This window comes from Pleurodeles waltl, chromosome 5 (genome assembly GCF_031143425.1).
Source record: "Pleurodeles waltl isolate 20211129_DDA chromosome 5, aPleWal1.hap1.20221129, whole genome shotgun sequence".
In the NCBI taxonomy this organism is placed as follows: Eukaryota; Metazoa; Chordata; class Amphibia; order Caudata; family Salamandridae; genus Pleurodeles; species Pleurodeles waltl.
In genome coordinates this window covers 282,983,599-283,010,354 of record NC_090444.1, presented here as the reverse complement: position 1 = coordinate 283,010,354, position 26,756 = coordinate 282,983,599, and the positions used below count along the sequence as shown (strand labels likewise).

Here is a 26,756-nt window from a genome sequence, read left to right as displayed (position 1 = left end):
CATATTATGTCCTAGCTCTTCAGTGAGAAAGAGAACGCGCAGAATAGAAAACACATTGCATAACATGTTTGTACGGAAAACTACTCGTGCCCTTAACGTGGCAGGGAAGCTAAGGTTTAGCTGAATACAAAATGGAGTCTATAACTGGTGATTACTAATGTGACTGTGGACAGCTAAGCCAAGTGCAAAGTGGTGCAACACGAAGTCAGTAGTCAAAATACAAATATCACTACACCCCCCTAAGGAAGCCATGAAACCGACATAGCAAAAAAACACCTAAATGGTTTACGGCAGACCTACAAGAATCAAACGCTCCTGCAGACAACTAGAACAGAAATGTAGGAACAGCAAATCAACCGAAGATCGCACAGCCTACAAGAACGCAGTCACCACACACCACCAGAACATCAGAGCCACCCCAAAAAAAAACGCCATTCAAGAATGCCTCAGCACCAGCGCTCACAACAGCAAAGAGCTCTTCGCCATCATCAAAGAGTTTATAACCCTGGGACAGACACCTCATCCCTCCCTTCCTCCCAAGACCTCTGCAACAATCTCACCACCCTTTTACACCAAAAAATTCAGGACATTTATGAAGGCTTCATGAACCAAAACCTGCCTGCACTGCCCACAAACACCACCACGGACACAGCACCACACCAGATCCCGAACTCCTGGACCCCCATCACCAAAGTGGACACCCAAACACTCATGAACTTCATCCACTCGGGAGCACCCTCAGATCCGTGACCTCATCATATCTTCAACCTGGCCAGCGCCACCATAGCACCCGAGCTCTTCCAAACTATCAACCGATCCTTTGAGACCGCCACCTTCCCATCAGACTAGAAGCACCCCGAAATCAACCCACTGCTCAAGAAACCCACCGCCGAAAGAAAGGAACTGAAACTACAGACCCATCTCTCTGCTCCCTTTCCCAGACAAAATAAAAGAAAAGGCAGTCAACTAGCAACTCACCGAATCCTAGACACATCCCAATCCGGATGAGAAGCCGCCACAGCACCGAGGGAGCACTCCTAGCAGCCACCGATGACATACATAGCATACTAGATCACAGAGGCATGGCCGCACTCATACTCCTCGCCCTCTCTGCTCCGTTTGACACTGTCTCCCACTCCAAACCTTTGCGCCAGACTACACAATGCCGGCATCCAAGATAAAGCACAGTATTGGATCAGGTCCTTCCTCACTGGAAGAACACCAAGTGTCAGACTACTGCTGCTCATGTCAGAACCCAAAGACACATGCTGTGGAGTGCCCCAAGGATCATCACTCAGCCCAACGCTTTTCAACATCTACATGGGCCTGCTAGCCAAGATCATCAAACAACACGGGCTAAGCATAGTCTCCTACACCAGCAATACCCAACTGATCCTCCCTCTGTCCGATGATGCCGCAAATGCCAAGAGAAATTTCCACAATGGGATGAGAGCAGTCACCGCCTGGGTGGAAGCAGCTGCGTCAGACTCAACTCGAACAAGACAGAGATCCTCGTAATCTGCTCCATCCCTTCTGCCTGGAAAGATTCATGGTGGCCCACGCTCCCACTCCTCTCTCACTCCATGATCCGCTAAGTCAACGCCATCTCATCATCATGCTTCTACACCCTCTGTCTCCTTTGAAAGATTTTCAAGTGGATCCCTCCAGGCACGAGGAAGACACTCACCCACGCACTTGTCACTAGCAAATTGGACTACAGCAACACACTCTATGCCGGCATCACCAAGAAACTACAATCAAGACTACAAAGAATCCAGAATTCAGCAGCCAGACTCATCCTGGACATCCCCTGACACAGCCACATCTCCTCTCACCTCAGATATTTACATTGGCTCCCAGTCAACAAGCTCATCACAACTCCTGTTCCACACCTACAAGGCACTACACAACATAGGACCAACATACCTCAACCACAGCCTCTCCTATGTACCCAACAGACATGCCAGTTCTTCCCAGCTCGCAGCCGTTCCCAAGATCCAGAAAAGCACAGCAGGAGGAAGATCCTTCTATCTTGCAGCTCAAGACATGGAACACGCTACCTTTCAAGCTCAGACAGACCGCATCACTGAAGAAGTTCAGGAAGGACTTCAAGGCCCGGCTCTTCGATTGAGCAGCACGCCCACAGACAGCCCCTCAAGACCCTACGGGTGATTGGCCACGCTTTAGAAATCACTGATTAATTGATTGATTGAGTCCGATTTTAAAAGCAGATTAGGTTGTCATTTAACACAGGCAGAAAAATGGCTGATTTGTAGTTTTAACTTAATTCATTTTTTGAAAAAAGTGGAAATAAAGGCCAGTGTTTCGATTTAACTATCCATTTCATAGCAAAATTCTAAACCTTCTAAGGTAGACTTGAGGTCAGCACAGATATCAAAGACTGTATTTAGGAAACAGAGATAGTGTTCAGGTTAGACAAATGATATATGTTCAAACTTTACATCGCAAACACATTTCTACGGTGACAAAGACTTCTTATAGCCACAGGTTTCAGATGCAAAAGCAGTCCCTCAGCTTACACATATAGCACAGGCTTTGAGCTTGGGCAGTAGAGCTAGCTATCAGTTTGCAGAGATGGTTCTGGCTCATGTATCATTTTACAGAGATTGTGTTGTCTCGTGCCTCAAGAGTTATACCTCGGTCTGCATATGTTTTGTAGGCTTTCTTCAGACAACAAAGATATACTTTACATCTTGTAGAATCATTCTTTAGGCAGCAGTGCAGTCCTTCACGCTAAAGATACTTGGGGAGTACTAAAATACTCTTGTTTAATTCAAAGACCACTCAGTGGAAGGCAACACTGCATTGCCGCCTTATTTTGCCTGCTTAGATTCCTATGTGAAAGTTATTCTTCAGGTTACAGATAGTGTGCAAACAGGCTCATGCTGTAAACTCCTAGAATTTTAGCAGCTCTGCAGTTAGGATGAGTCCCTGGATTTATGCCTCAAGTTACTCTGAACGTTAAGGCTCATGCCTGTGTATTAGGCTCCACAGCTCATACAGTCTCCGTACTCAGACATCCCATAGATTACAGGTATTTCATAGATTTTGGTCACATAGTTAATCCTCTCATTACAGAGATTGGACAAGCTTGTGCTCTAACCAACATATCTGTGCCTCATGATTTACAAGTAGTATATGTTCAGACAGCAAATCTATCCCCAGGGATACATAGATATAATAGCCTTAAAATTAGAGACATTTTTTGGCACGAACCTCAGGGCTGTACACAGATGTTAGAAATGGGGTCTCTAGTTGGCAGGGTAAGAGGTTCGCACAGCTAAGAGAACCCCTACTCACCTCCTAGGTAGCTTGGCTCAAGTAATCAGGCTTATCTCAGAAGCAATGTGTAGAATATTTGTACTCAAAACAGTTGAGAAAAATAGCCACTATTTATCTGAATAAAACAAGACCAAAACAACAAAAAATCCAACATACAGATGTAGAGATATCACTTTTAAAGGTTTCAATGAGTCTTAATCCATAGGAATGAATAAGTGTATATTTTTAGCACAAAGTACTTGGGATGCGTCAAAAACAAAGACGATGTGGGCCACAGGGGAGGGCTGGTGCTGAAAAGCAAAGCGATGCATCGGTTCCTTACTGTGCAGAGGAGGTGGTGCGTCAATTCTTTCCTCAGAGGAAAGGCTCTGGGTTGAATTCCAGGCACACTGCCCAGGTTCATTACTGCGGTGCGGGTAAATGAAAAATTGACACCCCAGGGACAATGCATGGAAAATCTAGACACGCTGTGTTGGTGGAGCCACTGGGAAATAGGCGCTGCACCGATTCTGCAGCCCCGAGACTGGCACTGTGTCGATTCTCCAGCTGTGGAATAGGCGCTGCATTGATTTTTCTGCGAGGCGGGTCAGTGTATGGATTTTGTTCTTGAGGTCACCAGCTTACACTTCCAAGGGCCCAGGGTCTGGAGTTGGCACCATTTGGCAAGTCGGGAGTTCCAGCAGAAGAGGCCAGGGTCTGGCAGATTAAGTCTTTGATTTCCCTGAGACTTCTTACCAAGAGGCAAGCTCAATTTAAGCCCTTGTAGAACCTTGGAAAGCAGGATGTAGAAAGCAAAGTCCAGTTCTTTCACCCCTCTCAACCCCCAAGACAGAAGCAGCAGGCCAGTACAACAAAGCAACAGGCAGAGTTGCGGTCCCTCCTACGACACCCAGCAATCCAGATGTGTTGTAACTTTGTGGGGTCAGCGGTTCAGTACTTATACTCATTCCTGCCTTTGAAGTAGGCAAACTTCAAAGAAAAGTATTTGTAGTGCACAAGACCCTGCCTTTCCTGCCCTGGCCCCAGACACACTCCAGGCTGTTGGAGACTATTTTGTGTAAGGACAGGCATAGCCCTATTCAAGTGCACGTGTCAGCTCCTCCCTCCACTCTAGCCCAGAAAGATCCATCAGGATATGTAGGATACACTTCAGCTCCCTTTGTCTGACTTCTAGAATGAATACACAAACAGCCCAACTGTCAACCTGACCAAGACAAGTATTCCACAGACAAGCACAGAATGGTTAAGCAACGAAATGCCCACTTTCTAAAAAGTGGCATTTTCAAACTTACAATTTAAAAACCAACTTCACCAAAAGATGTATTTTTAAATTGTGAATTCAGAGACCTCAAGCTTCACACCTCTATCTGCTACCCATGGGAAATTACACTTGAAAGATATTTCAAGGCAATCCCCATATTACTCTACGGGAGAGGTAGTCCTTGCAAATGTGAAAAACAAATTTAGCAGTATTTCACTATCAGGACATGTAAAACACACCAGTACATGTCCTACCTTTTAAATACTCTGCACCCTCCTCAGGGGGCTGCATTGGGCCTACCTTAGGGGTGGCTTACATGTAGTAAAAGGAAAGGTTTGGGCCTGGCAAGTGGGTACACTTGTCAGGTCGAACTAGCAGTTTAAAACTGCCCACACAGACACTGCAATGGCAGGTCTGAGATGTGCACAGGGCTACTCATGTGGGTGGCAGAATCAGTGCTCCTGGGTCACTAATAACATATGATTCACAGGCCCTGGGCACACATGGTGCACTATCCTAGGGACTTACTAGCAAATCCGATATGCCAATCATGAATAAACCAATCACCAATACAATTTAGACAGAGACCACTTGCACTTCAGCACTGGTCAGCATTGGTAAAGTGTCCAGAGTCCTAAAGCCAGCAAAAACTAAATTCAGCACAGGATGAAAACAGGAGGTCAGAAGCCAAAAAGACAGGTCCAAAAGTAACCTACTCCTCTAGGCTGCATAATCATTTTCTCTCTTAGGTGACTCTGCAATCCTTCTCGAAGAAGGCAAACATTACACTTAAGAAGAGATAAGTGAAGAAATTATTTGAGGTCTCCGCACGTGGGTGGGATTATTCAGTGCTTATGACTTAAATAGGGATTCCCCTATGAGAGAAGTGAAGTTACAGGTAAGAAACTGTTCCTTATTTTACTCATCTTAGGCTTTTTATTGTTTGCCTTCCTTTTCCCTGACAAGCATGCAAGGTAGGCAAAAATAGAAGGTGATCGCATGAAACTTATTAATTTCCCATAGCCTACTTTTGTCTCGAGGCAGTGTCTGGACAGGCCCAGTTCCTGCCTGCCCAGAAGAGACTCAGATCTTCTGCTCTTCTTCTCCCTGGAGAGCACAAGATTGGAGATATGGATCATAGAATCTGCATTTGGTTCTACAGGTTGTTACTTAATCAAGAACATGGCATGGTCACTCTTTTTCAGATGGTAGAGGGATTCAGATTTGTTCTATAAGTTGCTGGTGTTGTGCTGATCTTTGAAATTGTGACGTACAGGTTTTCACTGTGAAGTATCGAATGCTTCATTTTCTTATTTCTACTCTGGTCATTCACGTCATCCGAAACATATTGTAGTCCACTTGTGTAATATTTTGAGGACCACACGTCTTTTAACTTGAGCAACTTTTATAGGGATGCCATTAAAAGTAATAGCATTTTTTTCATCTGTTTATATGGAGTGGTCCACCATCCATCACTGATGGCTATACCTTTTCTCAGAGGGATCTTTTCATTGGTTACACTGTTGTGGCGTTTTAAACTTGCACCACTGCTAAGCCTTTGGAATGAGAACTTGTGTTCCACATATCACAATTTTCATTGAGTTCTCCGTTCATCTGTTTTAGTGATTGTAGTACTTTATTGTGAAAGACAGATAAACATTTCCTGTCATTTTTGACGTGCCTTTGCTGTGCCATTACCTGACGCACTACATACGCAAGATGGGAACAATTTCTGTCTGGGATATTTTCGCAAGAGTGGAATGTTGTATAAAGAGGCATTTCTGATAGATACTTCTAACCACAAGTTTCCCACTTTGTGAATATCCCCAAGCACCAGACTGGATCTGGAAAACTCAAAGCAGTGTTCCTTTGTGCCGGCAGGTGGCACTGTGCAACTCTGCGTCAATACGATTCCACTTCGGAAGTGACAAATGGGGCAGCATATAAGCACCATCTAGGGGCTCTAAATTCAATTGCTTTCTTTCCATTTCTTCAGATGCGCATCTGGAGAATTGCTCCTCTTTTTTTTCTAGACTTATGAAGAGCTTTTGTTCCTTCAAAATTTTTCACTGTTTCTCCCCTAAGACAACAGGGCTTAAGCCTTCAAGGGACTGTCGCAAACAAATGTCTGTGACCGACCCCCATGAAATATGCCTTTGGTGCATGAGTTTGTTACACAATTCAAAGACCTGTGAAGACTGCGCTCAGGTGAACCTGAAAGCCAGCCGAGATCACAGAGCTGTACATGGCAAAGCAGCGCAATGTTGCACGCAGGTCCTGCTACAATTCAAGGGCACAGATCCACTCTGAAGTCATTCCAGAGGCAGATCTTCCTCACAGTTGATGTCTTTGGATAAGTCAAAAAAGAAACATAAGTCCAATTGGTACTTGGCCCCTTCCCTCCACTCCTCTGAGGAGGCACCAGGGCATCACTGTACCTCATCTTGTACCGAGGAGCCGATTCACCCTCTGGTCCTAATGCTCCCAGAGTTCCTGGGCCAATCGCAACCCTGCAACAAGGTGAAGCCTTTTGAGAGGCTGTGCTGCGCATCTTTGGAACATTTCAGTTCCCTGTACCACAGCTTCTGCCCCCAAGGATCCACAGGGCCATCTAATTGGGTTACCACTGGCAGGTTTGCCCTTGGCACTATCTGAATCCCTTGAAGCCACCGTGGAGTTCCATACTGGTGTCTGGCTCGACGCTTAAACCTACACCAGCCCCTCATTTGACACCGGCACCATTGCCAGAGGAGGACATGCACCCTATTGTAATTCCTGACCTTGAACCGGCTTCGTCTCGACCATCTTTAGATCTTGATGTGGTGCAGCCTGTACTGAACCCATTAGACTCAGACATAATGCCAGTACTCTACAGCTGCGTACATACGTTACACCAGCATTTTGGCTCAGATTCTGATCAGAACCAGGCATAGGGAGATGACAATCGGCACATTCCCTCGACCGACGAGGAGGAAAAAAAATAAACACTCCAAATTTTTTGACAAAACATTGAAAATATCCTGTCAAAAAGTGACAGATAGCTCTCTCTGGATCTGCACTGACTGGTGCAGAAAAAAAATAACTGATGCCCGCGCCAAGGTGGTGCCTATGTAGATGACATGGTGTTACAAATAAACAGGGTAACCCAATATTCCCCACAAACTGGGTAATCTAAACTGTAAAGCACACAATGTTCAAGGAGGAATCATTTGCATATAAATATTTCAGCGATATCAAATACTATTCATGTTGTAATTAACCATTGATTAAAATCATAAATGAATAAATCTTCAAACAGCGTGTAATTTGTTTCTGGGAAAATTAAGAATTTTTATATATTCACTAATAATATATACATCAGCATAGCAAAGCAATAAAGAGATTTTTTGTGTTTTTATACAAATGCACTGGTGACCCCTCTTGTCCTCAATCCCTTTACATCCAAGGGACAGGAGACCACCAACCCCCCTGACTCTACAACCACAAAAGGTTTGTAAGGTACCGGATGAAAAGGATTAAGCAGAGCTGTTCTGGGAAGTTGATGTTGAAGCAAAGCAACAATTTTTGTGATTTAATCCACTTTGACACGTTGTCCTGAAGATGGTCTCATGGATGGTTTGAGCCTTGGGAGACCGAAACGTCGACCTTATACCCTCCATGACATACATACAACACTAGTAAGTTACTTTTAGGTCAAAAGGGACTGTTTGTTTGCGCGCCTGAGGTTTATGATTGATTCGAGCCTGGTGGGAGTTGAGGTATCTGTGGTGAAATTACATTGCCGTTTGTTTATACAGGAGTAACTTACTGGCGTAATCTTCTGATTGTTTGAAAGACTGCATATAGGACTCAAACCTTTTGTGGTTGGAGAGTCAGGAGGGTTGGTGGTCTCCTTCTGTCCCTTGGATGTAAAGGGATTGGGAACAAGAGGGGTCACCAGTGCATTTGTATAAAAATGCAAAAAATATATTTGCTCTGACACTTTTCAGCTTGAGTGGAGCTTAGGTCTCCTGTACACCTTTCCCCTCATACCACTCCTACCCAGAGTTCTCAAGAAGATCAGGAACAACCGGGCCCAAGTCATTCTTTGGGCTCCAGATTGGGCACCGAGAGTCCGGTATCCTGAGCTTCTGAACTTTAGCATCAATCCTCCGATCAGGCTGCCCCTTTGGGAGGATCTTCTGTCACAGCAGCAAGGGAGGGTCCTTCACCCGATTCTTGTGTGGAGATTGAGCGGCCAGCGACAGTTGACAGCTTTCGACCTTCTTCCAGAAGTCTGTAATGTCGTTCTAGCAGCCAGTGGTTCCTCCACCAAGAATGTACATGCCTGCCAATGGAATACATTTGTAATATATTGTACAGAGAAGTTTATCAACCCTCTTTCTGCTTCTCTTTCTGATGTCCTTCTTTTTATTCCCACACTTGCCCAGCAGAGCTCTGCTTTGGGTACTCTTTAGGGTTAACTTTCTGCTCTGTGTGCATTCTTACGGCTGCCTCACCAGCCTTCTTATTTAAGTCCCCTATTGTAAATAGATTCCTGCAAGGGCTTGTACATACGTTTCCCCCTTCACCTTTTATTATCCTTCAGTGGGACCTTAATCTGGTCCTCACTTTTCTGATGTGCACTCCCTTTGAGCCATTGCACAGTTTTCCCCTCCTGCTGCTCACTACCAAAACAGCTTTTTTCGTGGCATTAACATCTTCCCAGAGGGTAAGCGAGCAGCAGGCTGTGTCATCCAAGCCTCCCTACCTGTCTGTTTTTCCAGACAAACTAGTGCTTTGCATGTGGGCCAATCCCTCACCTTGCCCACTTTCTATGCTCCTCTTTATCCCTCAAAAGAAAAGGAGCGAGTCTACTATCTGGATCCAAAAAGAGTGTTGTCATTCTACCTTGACCTCACATGAGAGTTCCGGGTGGACAACCAACTATTCATGGGGTATGCTTGTGCGAAGAAAGGTCGGGCAGTGCAGAAACTGACCATCTCCCCATGGGTCATTCTTTGCATCAAAATCTGCTATGCACTGGCAAAGAAGCAGCTTCTTGAGGGTTTACGGGCTCATTCCACAAGACCAAAGCTGTGACCACTGCATTAGCACTTGGAATCCTAATCCTGGACATATGCCAGGCAGCAACATGGGCTTCCCGGCACATGCTTACCAAGCATAACTGCCTGGATAGCCAGGTCTGCAGGGATGGGTATTTCACCCGTTCAGTCCTGCAGGACTTTATAGTTTCAATGTTTATGCAGTCCTACCACTGGGGACAGTATTGCTTGGGTATCTGTTCAAATTTAGAAATCTGTGGCTAGAAGTCCATATCAGACAAACAAGCTTCGGTAACACCTTATCTGGTAGAGACAGTATCTAGCTACAGATTCCTTACCGACCCATCCATCTTCCCTGCTTTATGGGCAGCTTTCTAGGGTTAGGGATGATCCCATTCAGGGCCATAGTTTGAACACACCAGTGTCAGTGCACTTCATGGCTCTGCACTCCTGGTGTGGAAAGTCTTGAAACATAACTTGTCAGCACACCAAGGTGGCGCCTATATGGGTAACGCAGATGTCACTTCTGAAGCTGACCGACGCCACCTACCAGCGTGCAGCGGTATTGCTCACAAAATATCTTTTGGCTCAAATCTGTTGCCTGGGGAAATTCAAAGGTATGGAATCTGCAGCTAGATAGTGTCTCTGTCAGATAAGGTGTTAGCAAATGTAAGTAACTTGTTCTTCAAGCCTGTCCTCCAGACAATCAAGTCCAAGACATTCAGGATAGGATTCTGATGTTTTAACCTCAGTCCTGGGTGTCAGTGAACATGTAGTGCCTGGGCTTAATAGCTTCCTACATCTTGCTCACCGATTGTGCCGGCTGGCATATGTGAGTGTTGCAGTAGGACCTGAAGTCTCAGTGGGACCAACACCAAAGGAACCTGTTAAATTCCATCCAGGTGTCAGAGGAAACTGCAGAAGATCTGCAGTTGTTGCTGCTTGACTGCTGTTGGACCAGTGGCAGACTCCTCTCCCTACCGCACCTAGAGCTGGCAGTTGTGACGGATTTGTTGCTACTGAGTTTGGAAGGTGGGGATCAAATGTACACCTGGCTTCTCATCTGCCTGATAGACTTGCTGGTGATTTGCCTCGTACCGAAGGCCTTCTTTCCAAAAATCAATGGAGAGTGGGTGCAAGTTTCCACAGACACAATTACCATATGGTAATGCAACAAGTAGGGTGGGATAGGGTCCTATGCCAGAAGCATCCGGAGATGGCTTGATCATCAGGAAATGTCCTTGGTGCTGCACGACCCCTTTAAACAGCAGGGCAAACTTACTCAGTCACGAACACCTAGCGGATCATGAGTGGCAGTTACATCCACATGTGGGAAGAACCCTGGCTAGATCTGCTCGCTACCCCTGAGAACACACAATGTCAGCACTTTTGGGCTCTGGAGTTCCCCATAAAGCTGTATCTCTGAAACCCACTCCTCAGGGAGTGGGGCACGGCACTCCTGCAAGTCTCCCCACCACTGCCTCTCCTCCCCAGATTGCTGAAGAAAATCAGGGAAAAAACGGTTCCAAGTCATCATAGAGCACAAGATTGGGCCAGGAGTGTGTGTTACCTGGAACTTCTGGGCCTGAGCAGCTGCCCTCCCATCAAGCTTCAACTATGGGAGGACATGCTGTTATAGCTGCAGGGTAGGGTCTTGCACCCGAGCCTACACAATCTGTACCTCCTTTTGTGGTGACTGAGCAGCAGCAGTTGAGTTCTTTTGATCTCCCTCTAGAAGCCATCCACATCATCCTGCTGTCCAGGCCCCTTCCACAAAATCTATATATGCAGGGTGCTGGGACATGTTTGTGATGTGGTGTGGTGCCTGGCAGATAGACCCATTGTAAGCAAAACTGTCAGGTGTGTTGTTGCTTGCTCTTTTTTTGACCCAGCAAGACCTTACTCTGGGCTCAGTTAAAAGCTACCTGTCAGCTTTTTCAACTTTTTTACATTTTCCAGAAAAAAAAATATTTTTTTGTCAAATCAGACATTTACAGCATTTGTTGTCACCAACACCCTTGGACACACAGTGGAACGTACATTTTTCTTATGCGTACACCTTTTATAACAAGGCACAGTTCATTGTGTCTGCTCACCTTAAAACAGTGTTCCTGATGGTGATAACATGCACACGCCAAATGCTCTAGCTTCAGGCCCTCTCAGTCCAACCTTGTTTGTACCACCTTCATTCCCAGGCAATTTGATTCTAAGGACTGAAGCTGCATTCCTGCAAATGGTAGCGACGCCTTTTCACATCAGACATGCCATCACTTTTCTGTGTTTCTTTTCGCTGCTTCATTCCTCGAAAGAGGAAGACAGACTCTATTGTTTGGGCCTGAAGAGACCTCTTTGCTTTTAAACTGATCGTACCAAGGAACATCAGGTGGATAATAAGCCATTTGTGGGGTTCTCTGGGACAAAGAAGGGCAAGTCGATACAGAAACAGACATCTCTCGATGGATAGTCTTCTGCATTATGATCTGCTATGCATTGTCCAAGAAGCAGCCTCCAGAGGATCTGCAGGCTCACTCCACCAGAGCCAAGGCTGCTAGCACGGCGTCCTGGATATTTGTCAAGCAGCCACATAGACATCAGTGCACATGTTCATGAAGCACGATTGCCTTGCCAGCCAGGGCTGTTGAGATGAGCATTTTGCCCACTCTGTCCTGCAGGACTATTTAGTTTGAGTCATTCCACAGGCCCACTACCTACATTGGGAGGTACTGCTTTGGTTTCTATTCCCAAGACAAAAAAATGCAGTTAGAAGTATGCATGTAGGAAAGTACCATCTTGCCTGGCATGTTACCCCCATATTTCACTGAATATATGTTGTTTTAGTTGTATGTGTCACTGGGACCCTGCCAGCCAGGGCCCCAGTGCTCATAAGTGTGCACTGTATGTGTTACCTGTGTGATGACTAACTGTCTCACTGAGGGTCTGCTAACCAGAACCTCAGTGGTTATGCTCTCTCATTTCTTTCCAAATTGTCACTAACCGGCTAGTGACCAATTTCACCAATTTACATTGGCATACTGGAACACCCTTATAATTCCCTAGTATATGGTATTGAGGTACCCAGGGTATTGGGGTTCCAGGAGATCCCTATGGGCTGCAGCAATTCTTTTGCCACCCATAGGGAGCTCTGACAATTCTTACACAGGCCTGCCATTTACCACTGCACTTAAGTAACTTATAAGTCACCTCTATGTATAACCTTTACCTGGTAAAGGTTGGGTGCTAAGTTACTTAGTGTGTGGGCACCCTGGCACTAGCCAAGGTGCCCCCACATTGTTCAGGGCAAATTCCCCGGACTTTGTGAGTGCGGGGACACCATTACACGCGTGCACTATACATAGGTCACTACCTATGTATAGCTTCACAATGGTAACTCCGAACATGGCCATGTAACATGTCTAAGATCATGGAATTGCCCCCCCAATGCCATCCTGGCATTGGTGAGACAATCCCAAGATCCCCCGGGTCTCTAGCACAGACCCGGGTACTGCCAAACTGCCTTTCCCGGGGTTTCACTGCAGCTGCTGCTTCTGCCAACCCCTCAGACAGGTTTCTGCCCTCCTGGGGTCCAGCCAGGCTTGGCCCAGGAAGGCAGAACAAAGGACTTCCTCAGAGAGAGGGTGTTACACCCTCTCCCTTTGGAAAAAGGTGTCAGGGCTGGGGAGGAGTAGCCTCCCCCAGCCTCTGGAAATGCTTTGATGGACACAGATGGTGCCCATCTCTGCATAAGCCAGTCTACACCGGTTCAGGGATCCCCCAGCGCTCTGGCGCGAAACTGGACAAAGGAAAGGGGAGTGACCACTCCCCTGACCTGCACCTCCCCTGGGAGGTGCCCAGAGCTCCTCCAGTGTGCTCTAGACCTCTGCCATCTTGGAAACAGAGGTGCTGCTGGCACACTGGACTGCTCTGAGTGGCCAGGGCCAGCAGGTGACGTCAGAGACTCCTTCTGATAGGCTCCTCCAGGTGTTGCTAGCCTATCCTCTCGCCTAAGTAGCCAAACCTCCTTTTCTGGCTAGTTAGGGTCTCTGCTTTGGGGAATTCTTTAGATAACGAATGCAAGAGCTCATCAGAGTTCCTCTGCATCTCTCTCTTCACCTTCTGCCAAGGAATCGACTGCTGACCGCGCTGGAAGCCTGCAAAACTGCAACAAAGTTGCAAAGACGACTACTGTGACCTTGTAACGCTGATCCTGCCGCCTTCTCGACTGTTTTCCTGGTGGTGCATGCTGTGGGGGTAGTCTGCCTCCTCTCTGCACTAGAAGCTCCGAAGAAATCTCCAGTGGGTCGACGGAATCTTCCCCCTGCAACCGCAGGCACCAAAGAACTGCTTCACCGGTCCTCTGGGTCCCCTCTCAGCTCGACGAACATGGTCCCTGGAACTCAGCAACTCTGTCCAAGTGACTCCCACAGTCCAGTGACTCTTCAGTCCAAGTTTGGTGGAGGTAAGTCCTTGCCTCCCCACGCTAGACTGCATTGCTGGGTACCCCGTGATTTGCAGCTGCTCCGGCTCCTGTGCACTTTTCCAGGATTTCCTTTGTGCACAGCCAAGCCTGGGTCCCCGACACTCTAACCTGCAGTGCATGACCTCCTGAGTTGTCCTCCGGCGTCGTGGGACCTTCCTTTGTGACTTCGGGTGAGCTCCGGTTCACTCTTCTTCGTAGTGCCTGTTCCGGCACTTCTGCGGGTGCTGCCTGCTCCTGAGTGGGCTCCTTGTCTTGCTGGGCGCCCCCTCTGTCTCCTCACGCAATTGGCGACATCCTGGTCCCTCCTGGGCCACAGCAGCATCCAAAAACCCTAACCGCGACCCTTGCAGCTAGCAAGGCTTGTTTGCAGACTTTCTGCACGAAAACACCTCTGCAAGCTTCTTCACGACGTCGGACATCCATCCTCCAAAGGGGACGTTTCTAGCCCTCTTCGTTTTTGCAGAATCCACAGCTTCTACCATCCGGTGGCAGCTTCTTTGCACCCACAGCTGGCATTTCCTGGGCATCTGCCCACTCCCGACTTGATCGTGACTTTTGGACTTGGTCCCCTTGTTCCACAGGTACTCTCGTCCGGAAATTCATTGTTGTTGCATTGCTGGTGTTGGTCTTCCTTGCAGAATTCCCCTATCACGACTTCTGTGCTCTCTGGGGAACTTTGCACCCACTTTTCAGGGTCTTGGGGTGAGCTATTTTTCTAACCCTCACTGTTTTCTTACAGTCCCAGCTACCCTCTACGAGCTCACATAGGTTTGGGGTCCATTCGTGGTTCGCATTCCATTTCTAGAGTATATGGTTTGTGTTGCCCCTATCCCTAGGTGCTCCCATTGCATTCTATTGTGACTATACATTGTTTGCACTGTTTTCTATTGCTATTACTGCATATTTTGGTATTGTGTACATATATCTTGTGTATATTTGCTATCCTCATACTGAGGGTACTCACTGAGATACTTTGGCATATTGTCATAAAAATAAAGTACCTTTATTTTTAGTATATCTGTGTATTGTGTTTTCTTATCATATTGTACATATGACACCAGTGGTATAGTGGGAGCTTTGCATGTCTCCTAGTTCAGCCTAAGCTGCTCTGCTAAGCTACCATTTTCTATCAGCCTAAGCTGCTAGACACCTCTTCAACACTAATAAGGGATAACTGGACCTGATGCAGAGTGTAAGTACCCCTTGTTACCACTACAAACCAGGCCAGCCTCCTACAATGCATAAGAAGAACAAGTTACTTACCTTATGTAATGCTGTTTCTGGTGGATACTGCAGATTCATCACCATCCTCCCACTTGCCTAATCTGGGATATAGTCTCTCCCATCTAAAAAGATCCTAATTTAGAAATCAGCACACTGGTTTGCAGTTGGTCCGTTTGCTCCCTCTCTGAGGGTGCAGATAGATTAATGAAAGAAACTGTCATCACCATACGTGGATGGTGCTTATATGCAGCTTCGTTAGTCACTGCCAAAGTGAAATGGCACTGATGTTGAGTAACACAGCACCACCTGTTGGTGCGCAGGAGCACTGCTTTTTCCTTTCCGGATCCAGTTTGGTGTTTAGGGATATTCATAAGGTGACAAATATGTGGTGAGATAGAGAATACTCTAGAAAGAGAGTTACCAAATGTAAGTAACTTTTTCTTTTCTGCCAACAGAGTTGGAAGCATTGACTGGTGGTAGATAGTGCCTTTCTGCTTGGTTGTATTCCCTACAGAATGTGTGTAGGATTGAGAGATCATGCTGGATTAGATTCTCGTTAGCAGGGCTTGGTGATTTACAATAAAGATTGTCATGACATTCACACTAAGGCCAGGTTGAGAATAGGCCTGTCTAGCTCAGGACTGCACCTGTTCCTCCTGGACTGGCATCTATAGTCATTTCATTGCACAGATAGGAGCCAGAGTATCCCATATGGTCTGTTGACTTGAGGTCATTTTTGATTTTCGGAATTGCTGTCCTGCATGCAGGCAACCATAATTATGGCCAGCCTTGGTTGTGAGCACAACTAGTAAGGTGGTTGGCTCCTTGTTATAACAAGATCAGCAACTTGCCCTCACAAGAAATTGCCCTGACTCTCCTTTATCCATTGACATAAGGATTATTGGAAAGTGTTTACATCCCTTGATCTAACCAAAGCATGTCAGTTTGTGTTTCCCAAACTTTGACTTGTTGGGGTGAAAGCCAGTTTTACCCATTAGCAATGGGCTGTGTACCTTCTTTAGTGCATGTTCCCCAATCTTTCTGCCTCTACGCAACATACTGACATTAGAAGATGGTCTTGTACAGATTGTTCCCGAATTGTTTCCGGAATGGTTTGTGGGATGGTCCTAGGGATTAATGAGATGCCACATCTGAGATACTTTCGGTGATATAACCTCATGCATTCTGTATGTGTACTGCTTTATTGTGGATATCGATCCAATTCCAGTTGATAGCACTCTTTAATTCCAGCTTGGATAATGTTCATGACCCAATTAGGTGACAGATAATTTTGTTAATATGGTGGTTTGGGAATCTTCTTTTTAATGTGCTATTTAGGAAGCACTTACTTTCAAATGAATATCATCTTTGTAAGCTAAAAACGTGTCCTGGCTCAGTGATTTCTTGCAGGTTCAGAGGCATTCTACAATAGTGGCTCAACTATCTTGTTGGTGTGATGTGTTGTTTGATTAACAATGAGCTTTCCCTATTCCCTGAACTACACGGACAATTTCTTTATTATTTGGTGATTGTAGAGTAGGTTGCTTCTCTTAACTTGGCTGAAAAATTACCGCAGCACCTCCAGAATCGACGCAGTACCTGTTTCATTATTGCAGCAAATTGTGGATTTTTGATGCATCGTCCCTAGGCGGCAAAATATCCCTGCATCGCAGAAAGGAGTGAAGACTGCATACCTGGAAATTGACTCATCACCTTGTCTGTGAGGAAAGAATCGATGCATCACCTCCACCGTGCTGTTAAAATTTGTTTTGATGCATTGCTTTATTTTTCGATGCACCACCTCCTCTGCCGCCCTCTGCTTTGTTATTTTTTATGCCTCCCAAATACTTTGTGATAGAAAGATACACCCATTGATTCCTATGGATTAAGATGTACCTAACCTTCTACAAAGTGACATCTTGACTTGTGCACATTGGATTCTTGTCATTTGTGCTTATTGTATTCAGATAAATATTATCTATTTTTCTAAATTGGGGTGGAGTACTTTTTGTGGTGTTTTCACTGTTATTGTATGAGTTATTGCACAAATACTTTACACGTTGCCCTTTAAGTTAAGATTGCCTGCTCTGTGCCAAACTACCGGAGTCTGAGCACAGTATAGTTTAAATTGTGTTTTAACTTACCCTGTCTAGGATTGTGGTTCCTACCTGGACAAGGTGCATAACTTTGCTAACTAGAGACCCAGTTTCTAACACTGAGCCTGACCCACGTCAGGCTGGCTAATTGTCAGAGACAGAGTGACAATGGACTGCTCCTTCTGTCACAGCATGCCTCCTGGCTACCTCTAGGTGCGACAGAGGCCTTGAGGAGCTGCTGATGGGAATCCATTACCAATCACTTTGCAGAGGACTGTAGTGTTAGGGTGGTGGGGGGCTGATGAGAGCCAGCAAGGAAGCTCCTCAGGCTATTTGTGCCTCGCTTCCCCCCTTTAAAAAAAGCTGTATTAAGTTAGTCTCTGTTGTTCTCTTTTGCCTGCCAGATATCAATTATTGCAGTTAACAGGGAGAGTAAGTGCCGTCAACTGACTTTGAAAATTAGAAACCAGGTACGAGTTCCTGCATCAGCTTAACATCCTGTGATTCTGGGCAAATCATTTAATTTCCCTACCTAAAATAGAAATGTATTTGCTCTTGTGCATTGTAACTGAACTGGTGCTTGCATAAATTGCTCCAGTTCCTTTGGGCCAAGGTCACAGTATATAGAATTATCCAAAAAAAATAACCATTTGGGAAGATGAGCCACTTTTTTGGAGCTTGCCCAGGCCTAATTGTGATCCCAATCCGACCTTGTTGGTAGGCTTTTCTCCCTAATCTTTTGTTTCTCCCAGGCTTGGAAGATGTCTTCTATACCTCTGCTTTTGATTGTCTGAGTTGTATCATACCTCTGCTGTTTCACGGAACTATTATTTCTTGTTTTTGGTTTGGGAATGCAGGCCTTGCTCCCCCTCCTGGGTCCAGAGAGCTTCCTTGTGCTCGTTCCCTCTCTCTCCCAATGTGTCCCTATTTTATAGCTCTCCTTTCACTCTCCTACACCAAGTACTGCAGTGTTGCATTCACTCTTTACCCTCGTCTGCCCCAATCTTCTCTCTTTTACCCTGGAGTTTCCCTCTCTCACCCTCCCCTCTCCTACAGCCCCTCTACTGCTTTCCCACTCTTGCTTCAATCTAGCCACTGCTATTTCCTTTGCAAATGTCCACTGCTTTTAACATGCACTAGCATTGGCAAAGCTGATCATGATGACCAGCCATCTTGAAAGTCACTTTGTAAATGGCTGCCACTTTGTGTGATGCAATGTGGGGTGATGCAACATGCAATGACGTAGTGTGGCAATATGTAACCCACAACCATTTTGAGAATACTTTCATACTTTTCAAGATGAGCACCAAGTTGCATGCTGCAACGTGATGTGCACAGCATAACATGCCGCAATGGGACGTAGCCATCCTGAAAGGTTGAAGGTTTCATACTTTCATGGTAGCCACCATGTTGTGTGCCACAAAGTGACACCATGCAGTAAGGATGGTATATGGAAAGTACAACATAAGGATTTCCAGAATGGCCACTCAACATTATTTGCTTTGCCAGTGTAGTGCATTTTAAAAGTACCTGACATTGGCAAAGGGAAAAGTGGCAACCAAAATGCTTTGGCCAAGTGAGACCGATGGGCTTTGCCACTGCTTGTTTTAAGCAGTGAAATGGATACAGTTTATAGTTCACCCCCATGGTGACAATGTAAAGGAAACTGAGGTAAACTATTCAAATGCTGAACAGAGAACATGCATAATTTTGACAACACATTGATAGTACTGAAACATCTCCCATGTGTACATCATATTTATTGGAGAATCAGCGGTCTTGCACTAGGCACACAGTTGGTGAATACCTTAACTGAACGGCGCCTCAGTATGGTTTTACAGTTTAAGGATCGATGTCACAGTAAAGCTTTGTGTGAACAGTGTAAGCAGTGGCTGACAAAAACCAACACCACTCCTTTATAATAAAACAGCACTACTGCTTGATTAGTTTATGTGGCTTTCTCGCAGTTTACTTGAACGTTTGGTGTGAAGAAGTAGCAACTAGAAACACATTTTTCATTAAAAAGTTTATAACATCAACATACAAAAGCTGCAGTTTTTAAAGGCTCACAAATTAGTTACGATGCCCAAATAAGCAAAAATAGTATTTTTCAAGCATGTATAGGGAGCAAGCAAATATTGTCAGTCTCGTTTAAATATGCATGCGGTACAAAAGTAATCTGCTATAAAAGCAAACTTGGTTTATAAAAATGCAGGTCATTTTTAAGGCATTCTATTTAGCAATGAAAGCAATTTAATGAATATTTAAACTCGGCATTTTGATAAACTGTCAGCGACAAAGAATAGATGTGTACCATCCTGTGTAGCACAAGAACATCTTGTAAATCCTCAAGTTGTGTCTCGTACAAGTGTGCAACTTTGTGCAGGGCTTGTTTTGTACAGTTGTATCCAAGCTGTAATTGTAGTCGTAGTCTCTGCTGGTTTTTCGATTGAGCTTCTCTTGTTCTGGTACATGCAAGATCCACTTAATACAAAGAATGGCCGGGTTCTTCACCATTCTAATTATAGAGTCAAGTTATTAATCTCTAGGCGCTTGCTTCCAGTTGGCTGTCTTCATTAACTACGAATTACATGGCACATATTGTAAGAATATTGGCATTTTTGTTTACCCTAAAATAGATAGAACGTTTTGTAAATACCAGGAGCTCTAAGATAGTGATAAAGAGCACTGGTGGGTTCCATTTCATGGGAAGCAAAGCTGATCTTTTATCCTTCCGAGGTAGACATGTTATGTACCTAGTTTGAGTTAAATGTAAGGTGTTTGTTGAGCGCTGTTACTGAATTTAAGTTGTAGGACCGCTGGTTTTTTTCTGCTATGTGCGCATGAGAACCAGGTGATGGAGTGTCAGACTAAGCTACCATTTTGTGTATAATCAGTCGACTTGCTCTCAGTACTGACAATCCATTATCTGTGTTCGGTATTAATAACCATGCTCTCTTTTCTTCATGACGAGTGATGTTGGAGCTGATACTAAACATGGTTTGCACAGTAAGACCATAGATGCACTTGTTTGGCTAATAAATAGTAGCCATAAGCAGCGGTTTACCTAAATTGACCAATAGCGATAGAGTTACAGAACTATAGTTGGAAACTAGTTCAAGGAACAGCTTAGTTAGAGACCAGCCAACGGAGTACCTTAGATAGAGACCAGTCAACAGAGCATCAAGGTCTCTATCGCCAAGCATCATGTTTACCTTTGGTGACAACGTGAAAAATTGTCTGTACCTTCTATTTACCCAAAAAAAAAATTTCATCAGTCAACACCACTGTCTACCCATTACCTGTACCTATTATTTCGGTAAGAAATATTATTTCTTTGTGCACTCTTTTTTCTATTTTGCCCCGTTGGTGGCAATGAATAAGTTTTAGTGATAAATGTTTCTTGGACTATTGGCTGTCCTTATAACATTGTCTCAAAAGTACCTGTATGTGTGTATATATATATATATATATATATTTTTTTTTTAAATATTCAAAGAGCTTGGAGACGTGATGTACGTGGATGTGTTTAATTCTGGTATCCGTTAGTGTGGTAAATATAGAATCCTGTTTATCGTTAGCCCAACATGGCTCACTATCCGAAGAACAAACTTTAAACTTAAGTGGTGGTAGACATCTTTCAAGCACCAATGATTTCCTCCTATAACCAGCCCTCTAACAGGACATCCACTCTGTCCTGCACCTCCTCCTAACTTACTCCTCAGATCTGTAACAGTATACCTATTGACATTAGGCAGACCCATCATTAACATCTTCAACAACCATTTGAAGGAGCACCTACCACTGAAACACTTAAGAACCAACTGATGCTCCTCATGTTACTACTAACATCTGGAGCATATGAGGCCTTATCTCCTCTGCATCGCCCTCCATTGCCATTCCTTCACCCATATGATAAGGTTATAAACTCCTACCTTTTTCAAAGTCCTACTTACCCTATTTCGTGCCCCACTCTGCATTTAACTCCTTTTTCTTTCTCCTCTCTCCTTATTGTAAGTCTTAGCTCTTATATGTCTATAAACGTATCATGATGCTACTTCTGGTATTTACAGTGATGATTTTGTTGAGTTGTTAGTCCTATCAGAAACCTCAACCCTCACAGAGCATTATGTTTTTATTATATCTTGCTGTAATGCTTGGTATTGTCCCATCATGTGTATCTAGCAAATATTCCTTCTCTTATTGGGTCTGTGAAGGGCTCTGGCCTCTATCTGGATTATGTCTACACTGAAATAAATAGCTGTTGTAGTAACTTCAGTACGTTATCCCAAGATTCTTTAGGTCCCTATGTGTAGGAACACCATCACATACTTGCACATTTTCCTTGTGCATGCCTCACCTCTCATTTTACTAAAAATTCCTGACCAGCAGCATGCATTTCTACTGGACCCGAACTGTGACAACATAAGTACGTGATGGGTTTCTCTTTATTTATACACTTAAATTTCAAAGATAACGTCACGGGTATCATACCCTAACACTAGCAATTCTGATTTTATTCGTTCTCAGATTCCAGGTATTTATGGTGTAAATAACCTTGACATATCAGTACACATGAGATTAGTCATCACATCACTTTTTAGTTGCTTGATTAGTCACCATTTACAAACACATTGGACGACAATGGTCAGTTTCTTTCTGGCTAGTAAGCAATACTTTTCTTAAATATGTTTAGAGCCACAACTAGTTCTGTGTCTGATGCCACAGAGAAGGCTGAAGAAAAGTGCTGGATCTCACTTTTCTAAGATTTGATTGCACGTTATCCCCAGAAAGAGATGTGGTTACATTGATGACTCTTGGACTAAGAGATTAGACTAGTAATCCTTGCTCTCCCACTTGGCCACCATTGTGCAGTGTGGCTCAAATTTACTTTACTTTTTTACTTTACTTGTCTCCCTGTGTCTTAATTCCCTTACCTCTCAGAATGAAGAGCTCTTATTCATTGATTGGAAGTCGTTATTGAACATAAACTAAAATAAAAAGAAACTGATCTCTGTTGTGTCTAGAATCACCGATCGGTACTTTAGTTCCTGGTGCTGTGTTGTGCAAGTCTCGACACTCAGAGTCTATTTTTAGAAGCAAGGCGAGACCCGGAAGAAAGTTGGGGCTGAAAGTGAACCCTGGAAAAGGATCGCAAATGCCAATAACTTATTTATATTGTCGAAACCGTGGCTGATTTATCTGTTATCCGATTACATTAAACTGTGATTGTGTCATTTGTTTGTATTCTGTCGGAAAAAAACAGGAAGGCCTCTATATTAACACTATATTTTTGTCTTATGGGCTAGGGAAAACGTTTTTTTATATACATGAACTGCTATCTTAGCATCATACTGTTTGTACTACCGTTTGCAGGTCTATCGCGTTTGAATTAACGATGTAAACAGAGAAGTACAGACTGAAGGTGACTTGTTACTGGCTTTCAGATAATTAAGATGATACTTTTGGAAGAACATTTAAAACACTTGCTTAATGTTGTTTTATAACATATAAATAATGGCAAATTTCCTATGTGTTCTCGCTGCACTAACAGGGATGCCTGTTTGTTGGTGGATAGTGTTACCTTCAAGGGCTGAGTAATATGTAAGGGCTGTATCTTAAAAAGTGTATTCACTGTAAGTACATCATTCCAAAGAGCGGAACTGTAAAGGGAGGGATTAAAAAATACTGCCCAAATTACTTTGGCGGTACATTTTTTGGGTAAAACAAACTCCCTCCAGAGCATCTAGGTCTTTATCGCCTTCATTAGCTTAAATCGTGTAACTGGTTTTAGTATTTGCTAGAAGTGTAATAAGAATAATCAGTGCTTAATTTGTGCTTGTTGTTTCCGGTGCTGAGCACCGGCACTTATTTTTGAGGGCCGGGGCTTATTCTTCTGCCTCAAGAATTTGCTGCGAGCAAAAGACACATTTGGGAAAGACGGATGAAGGGAAAAAGAAAAAAAGCGTCACAGAGGGAGAAAGTAGAAAGCTGCTAGGGTGAGCTGAAGGGGCAGGGAGTGGCTTTATATGGATTGAAGAGACCCAAGATTGCTTCAGGATTAGTGCCTCAGTATTCTGTGCTCGCACTTTTAATTGCAGCAGCCGTGTGTTTAAGAGGAGGACTTTGAGCACTGGCACGTTTTTATTTACAAATTAAGCACTGAGAATAATCATGGGGTTTCGGAACATTTATATTCTGTACATAAAAAAGTTTAGTGGGTTTTAAAAACATAGTAACTAAACTCTGTCCTCATAGGTTTTTGTGCTAATCAGATGAACAAGCAAACAAAATGGTGGTTGCCTTAATAAGGTGTTCTTTCTCCTTTTAGGTGTGGCCAGTTTCCTGCTCGCTTGGAGCTACCTTCGGCTATGTTGCTGGCCTCGTTGCTGCACCTTTGTGGATTCACTGGAACAGAAAGCAACTCATTTACAAGAGCAGATAGCAGAAGATGAATTGTGGCCACTGCTTGTTGGTTTGTGGCCACCAAAGAGATCTTACAGCCCTCACAAAAGACTATCAAGGACCTCCTGGAGCGTTGTTACTGGGCCTTCCTTCCCTGCATACACCACCATTAATTTTAAATTGTAATAGTGCAGGTGCACGTTCATTCACTTAGTGTTGGAGCCCTGAGACAAAAGTCTATCCCAAATTAAAGTATTTGCAACCAATGGTGTTTTCTCATTCTTGATCAACAAGATCTTACAGTGCCTAAAATGTGCAGGTCGTGGGAAGGCAACTTGGTAACAAGTAATCTTAGATTTCAAACCATGCCACGGTAAGGAACAAGTTCGAGAAGCTTCTGTTCTATGCTTTCACAGTGGATATAGCCATCGCAGTTTGACAGCAAAGCAGAGTTCACGTGATCAAGCAACAGCTGATGCATCTTGATCCTATCCGCTTTTTCACAATGCTCTTCTTTGGAGTTAAAATTGCTATTATAGCCTCATCAAAAACAGTCTTCAGTCCTTTTTGCGTTAAAGCTGAACACTCCACGTAACAGCAAGCACCTATCTGCAAAGGAGCAAAACATGTATTAATAAAATCACAGTTAAAAATATCAATTTTCATAAGTGCATCAACTGCTCTGTGAGATTGCTGTTACAGCATGAAATTATGTTGATTTGATATCTTTGAAATAAGGGTAAGGATATTTATAAATTGCACAATACTGTTAGTTTATTGGGATAGTACTCTTGCTTAAATGTGGCCGAAAGCCATTAACCACCCTCCACAGATAGCCAGTGTACCTCTGTCTGGCCATCTTACCTTTCTAGGCCAGTCGTCATGTAGACTCCTGTATTGTTTACTCATTGAAGTTTGGACAGTGCTGTTTGATAAAGCCTCATACAGTTATTTACCATCTTCCAGCCAGGACTTCTTTGCAATGGCCCCTATTAGCTGTGCAGATACTGAGGGATGTGATAAATGATATTACTCGGGCACGTGATGGAGTACTTAATGTCCACATACACTCCTAGATTATTTACTTTCGATTTCGGGATAACTAATTTGCCAAAAAACTGTGAAAAGATGTAACATGTTCTCATGCACCTCATTTTGTCATCTGTGTGATAGAATTTTACACATTTGTATTAATTTCTGGTCAGTAGCAGAAGCCCACCACTGGCAGCTATAAACCACAGCTTAGTCTAATGTGAGAAAAGGGGAGGTAATAGAAGGGCATAGAGCCTGCTGACCATTATTTAATTAAATCCCAAAAATGTTTGTGTCGCCTGGGTTTCACTGGAAGCCATTTTCAACAATACCTGTTCTGAAACATGGTTATTCACTTCTCTCACATACCTTCTGTTAAAAAACAAACTTCATTTTTCACTGCTCTTATTTCAATACAACAAAAAACAGGTTCTGAAGCTGTTGCTTGGTGCTTGTGCATGGTCAAGACTAGAAGTAGGAGATCGATTGTGGAGGATAGCCTGCCATTTACCTCACCTTTCTGCACCCCCCCTTGGATCTCCACACATGCGAGGGAGATACAAGAATCTATTCAGCATTCTCGTACCATCTTCTCTGTCAGCCTCCAGTCTATGCAGATTTTGACAGGTAAGATTAATATTTTGTAACATCAGCTTTCCTCGTTAAACAGTTGGCTCACATCCCACGCCTACTCTTTGCCCCCCCACCCAACACAGCAAGGCAATAAGATCCAGACCTCATGCCAGCTAGCACATGGAGGAACTCAGACTGGTGAAACCACTGCAAACAACTGGAGCGCAAATGGAGAACAAGTCAGTTAAATTCAGCCATCCTCATTCAGGACCTCTCCAACAATCTTTCTCAATGCTTCAGCAATAAAATCACTGCCATTTACAGCAACTTCAAACTGCAACTGGACCTAACAGACCCAACTTCAAACTGCAACTAGACCTAACAGACCTCGCCAAACGCTTCCACATCTTATCCAAAGAACCAATGCTAATCACATGGCCTGTCATCACCCTAGAAGAAACTGACGCCATCATGAAGTCCATCCACTCAGCAGCCCTACTGGTCCCCTGCCCCACGATGCCTACTCTATAGGACTGCAGCCCATCAGCACCATGCTCACACACATTCTCAATCCCTCCACCACTTCCGTGACCTTCCCAAAATTTTGGAAACCCGCAACTTGCCTCTCATTGCTGAAAAAAACCCCTGCAGGCCCTTCAACACTCGCCAGCTACAGATCAATCTCCCTGCTACCATTCCCAGCCAAAGCCTTAGGGGAAACCATCAACAGGCACCTCACCGAATACCTCCACCACCACCAGCTCCTCGATACCACAGACCCAACCACAGCAGGAAAACTACCCTTATCGCCACCACAGAGGCATCAGCATGACTCTGAACAGAAAATACTCTGCTGCCCTCATCCTCCTGGACCTCTCCGCAGCATTGACACAGTCACCCACCCCTTTCTCATCCGAAGCCTCCACAAAATCAGAATCCAAGAACACATACTTTGATGGATCTGCTCCGTCCTGACTGGAAGGACACAGTCAATCAACCTCGCACCGTACACCTCACACGCAGGTGACCTCATCTATGGAGTTCCTAAAGGATCCTCACTGAGCCCAACTCCCTTCAACGCATACATGATCCCTCTAGCCAGCACCATCAGCTCTTACGACATCAACGTCTCTCCTACACTAATGACACAAAATCATTCTCTTCCTCAAGAAGATGCCTTGCACCCAGATCATTTTCAGTGTGTGCACAACTGAAATCACCCACTGGTTGAAGACTAATCGTCTAAAGCTGAACCACCAACAAGACCGAAATCGTGATCTTTGGCGAGAGCACATCGCTTTGGGACTCCACCTGGTGGCCAACAGAGCTTGGACTGACAC

At 44.4% G+C, this 26,756-nt stretch overlaps 2 protein-coding genes across 3 annotated transcripts in view; one reads left to right on the top strand and one right to left on the bottom strand.

The window, feature by feature from the left end:
* Positions 1-24,077, top strand: part of PIGF (phosphatidylinositol glycan anchor biosynthesis class F) — a 125,116-nt gene extending 101,039 nt beyond the window's left edge. For both annotated transcript variants that reach the window (XM_069234019.1, XM_069234020.1), the window contains exon 6: positions 23,738-24,077. In XM_069234019.1, coding sequence (XP_069090120.1) covers positions 23,738-23,851 — 114 coding nt within the window. In that variant the 3' untranslated portion in view covers positions 23,852-24,077. The remainder of the gene's footprint in view (positions 1-23,737) is intronic.
* RHOQ (ras homolog family member Q) overlaps positions 19,149-26,756 on the bottom strand; it is a 253,252-nt gene continuing 245,644 nt past the window's right edge. Inside the window, exon 5 of the mRNA XM_069234021.1 lies at positions 19,149-24,420. Coding sequence (XP_069090122.1) covers positions 24,265-24,420 — 156 coding nt within the window. The 3' untranslated portion in view covers positions 19,149-24,264. The remainder of the gene's footprint in view (positions 24,421-26,756) is intronic.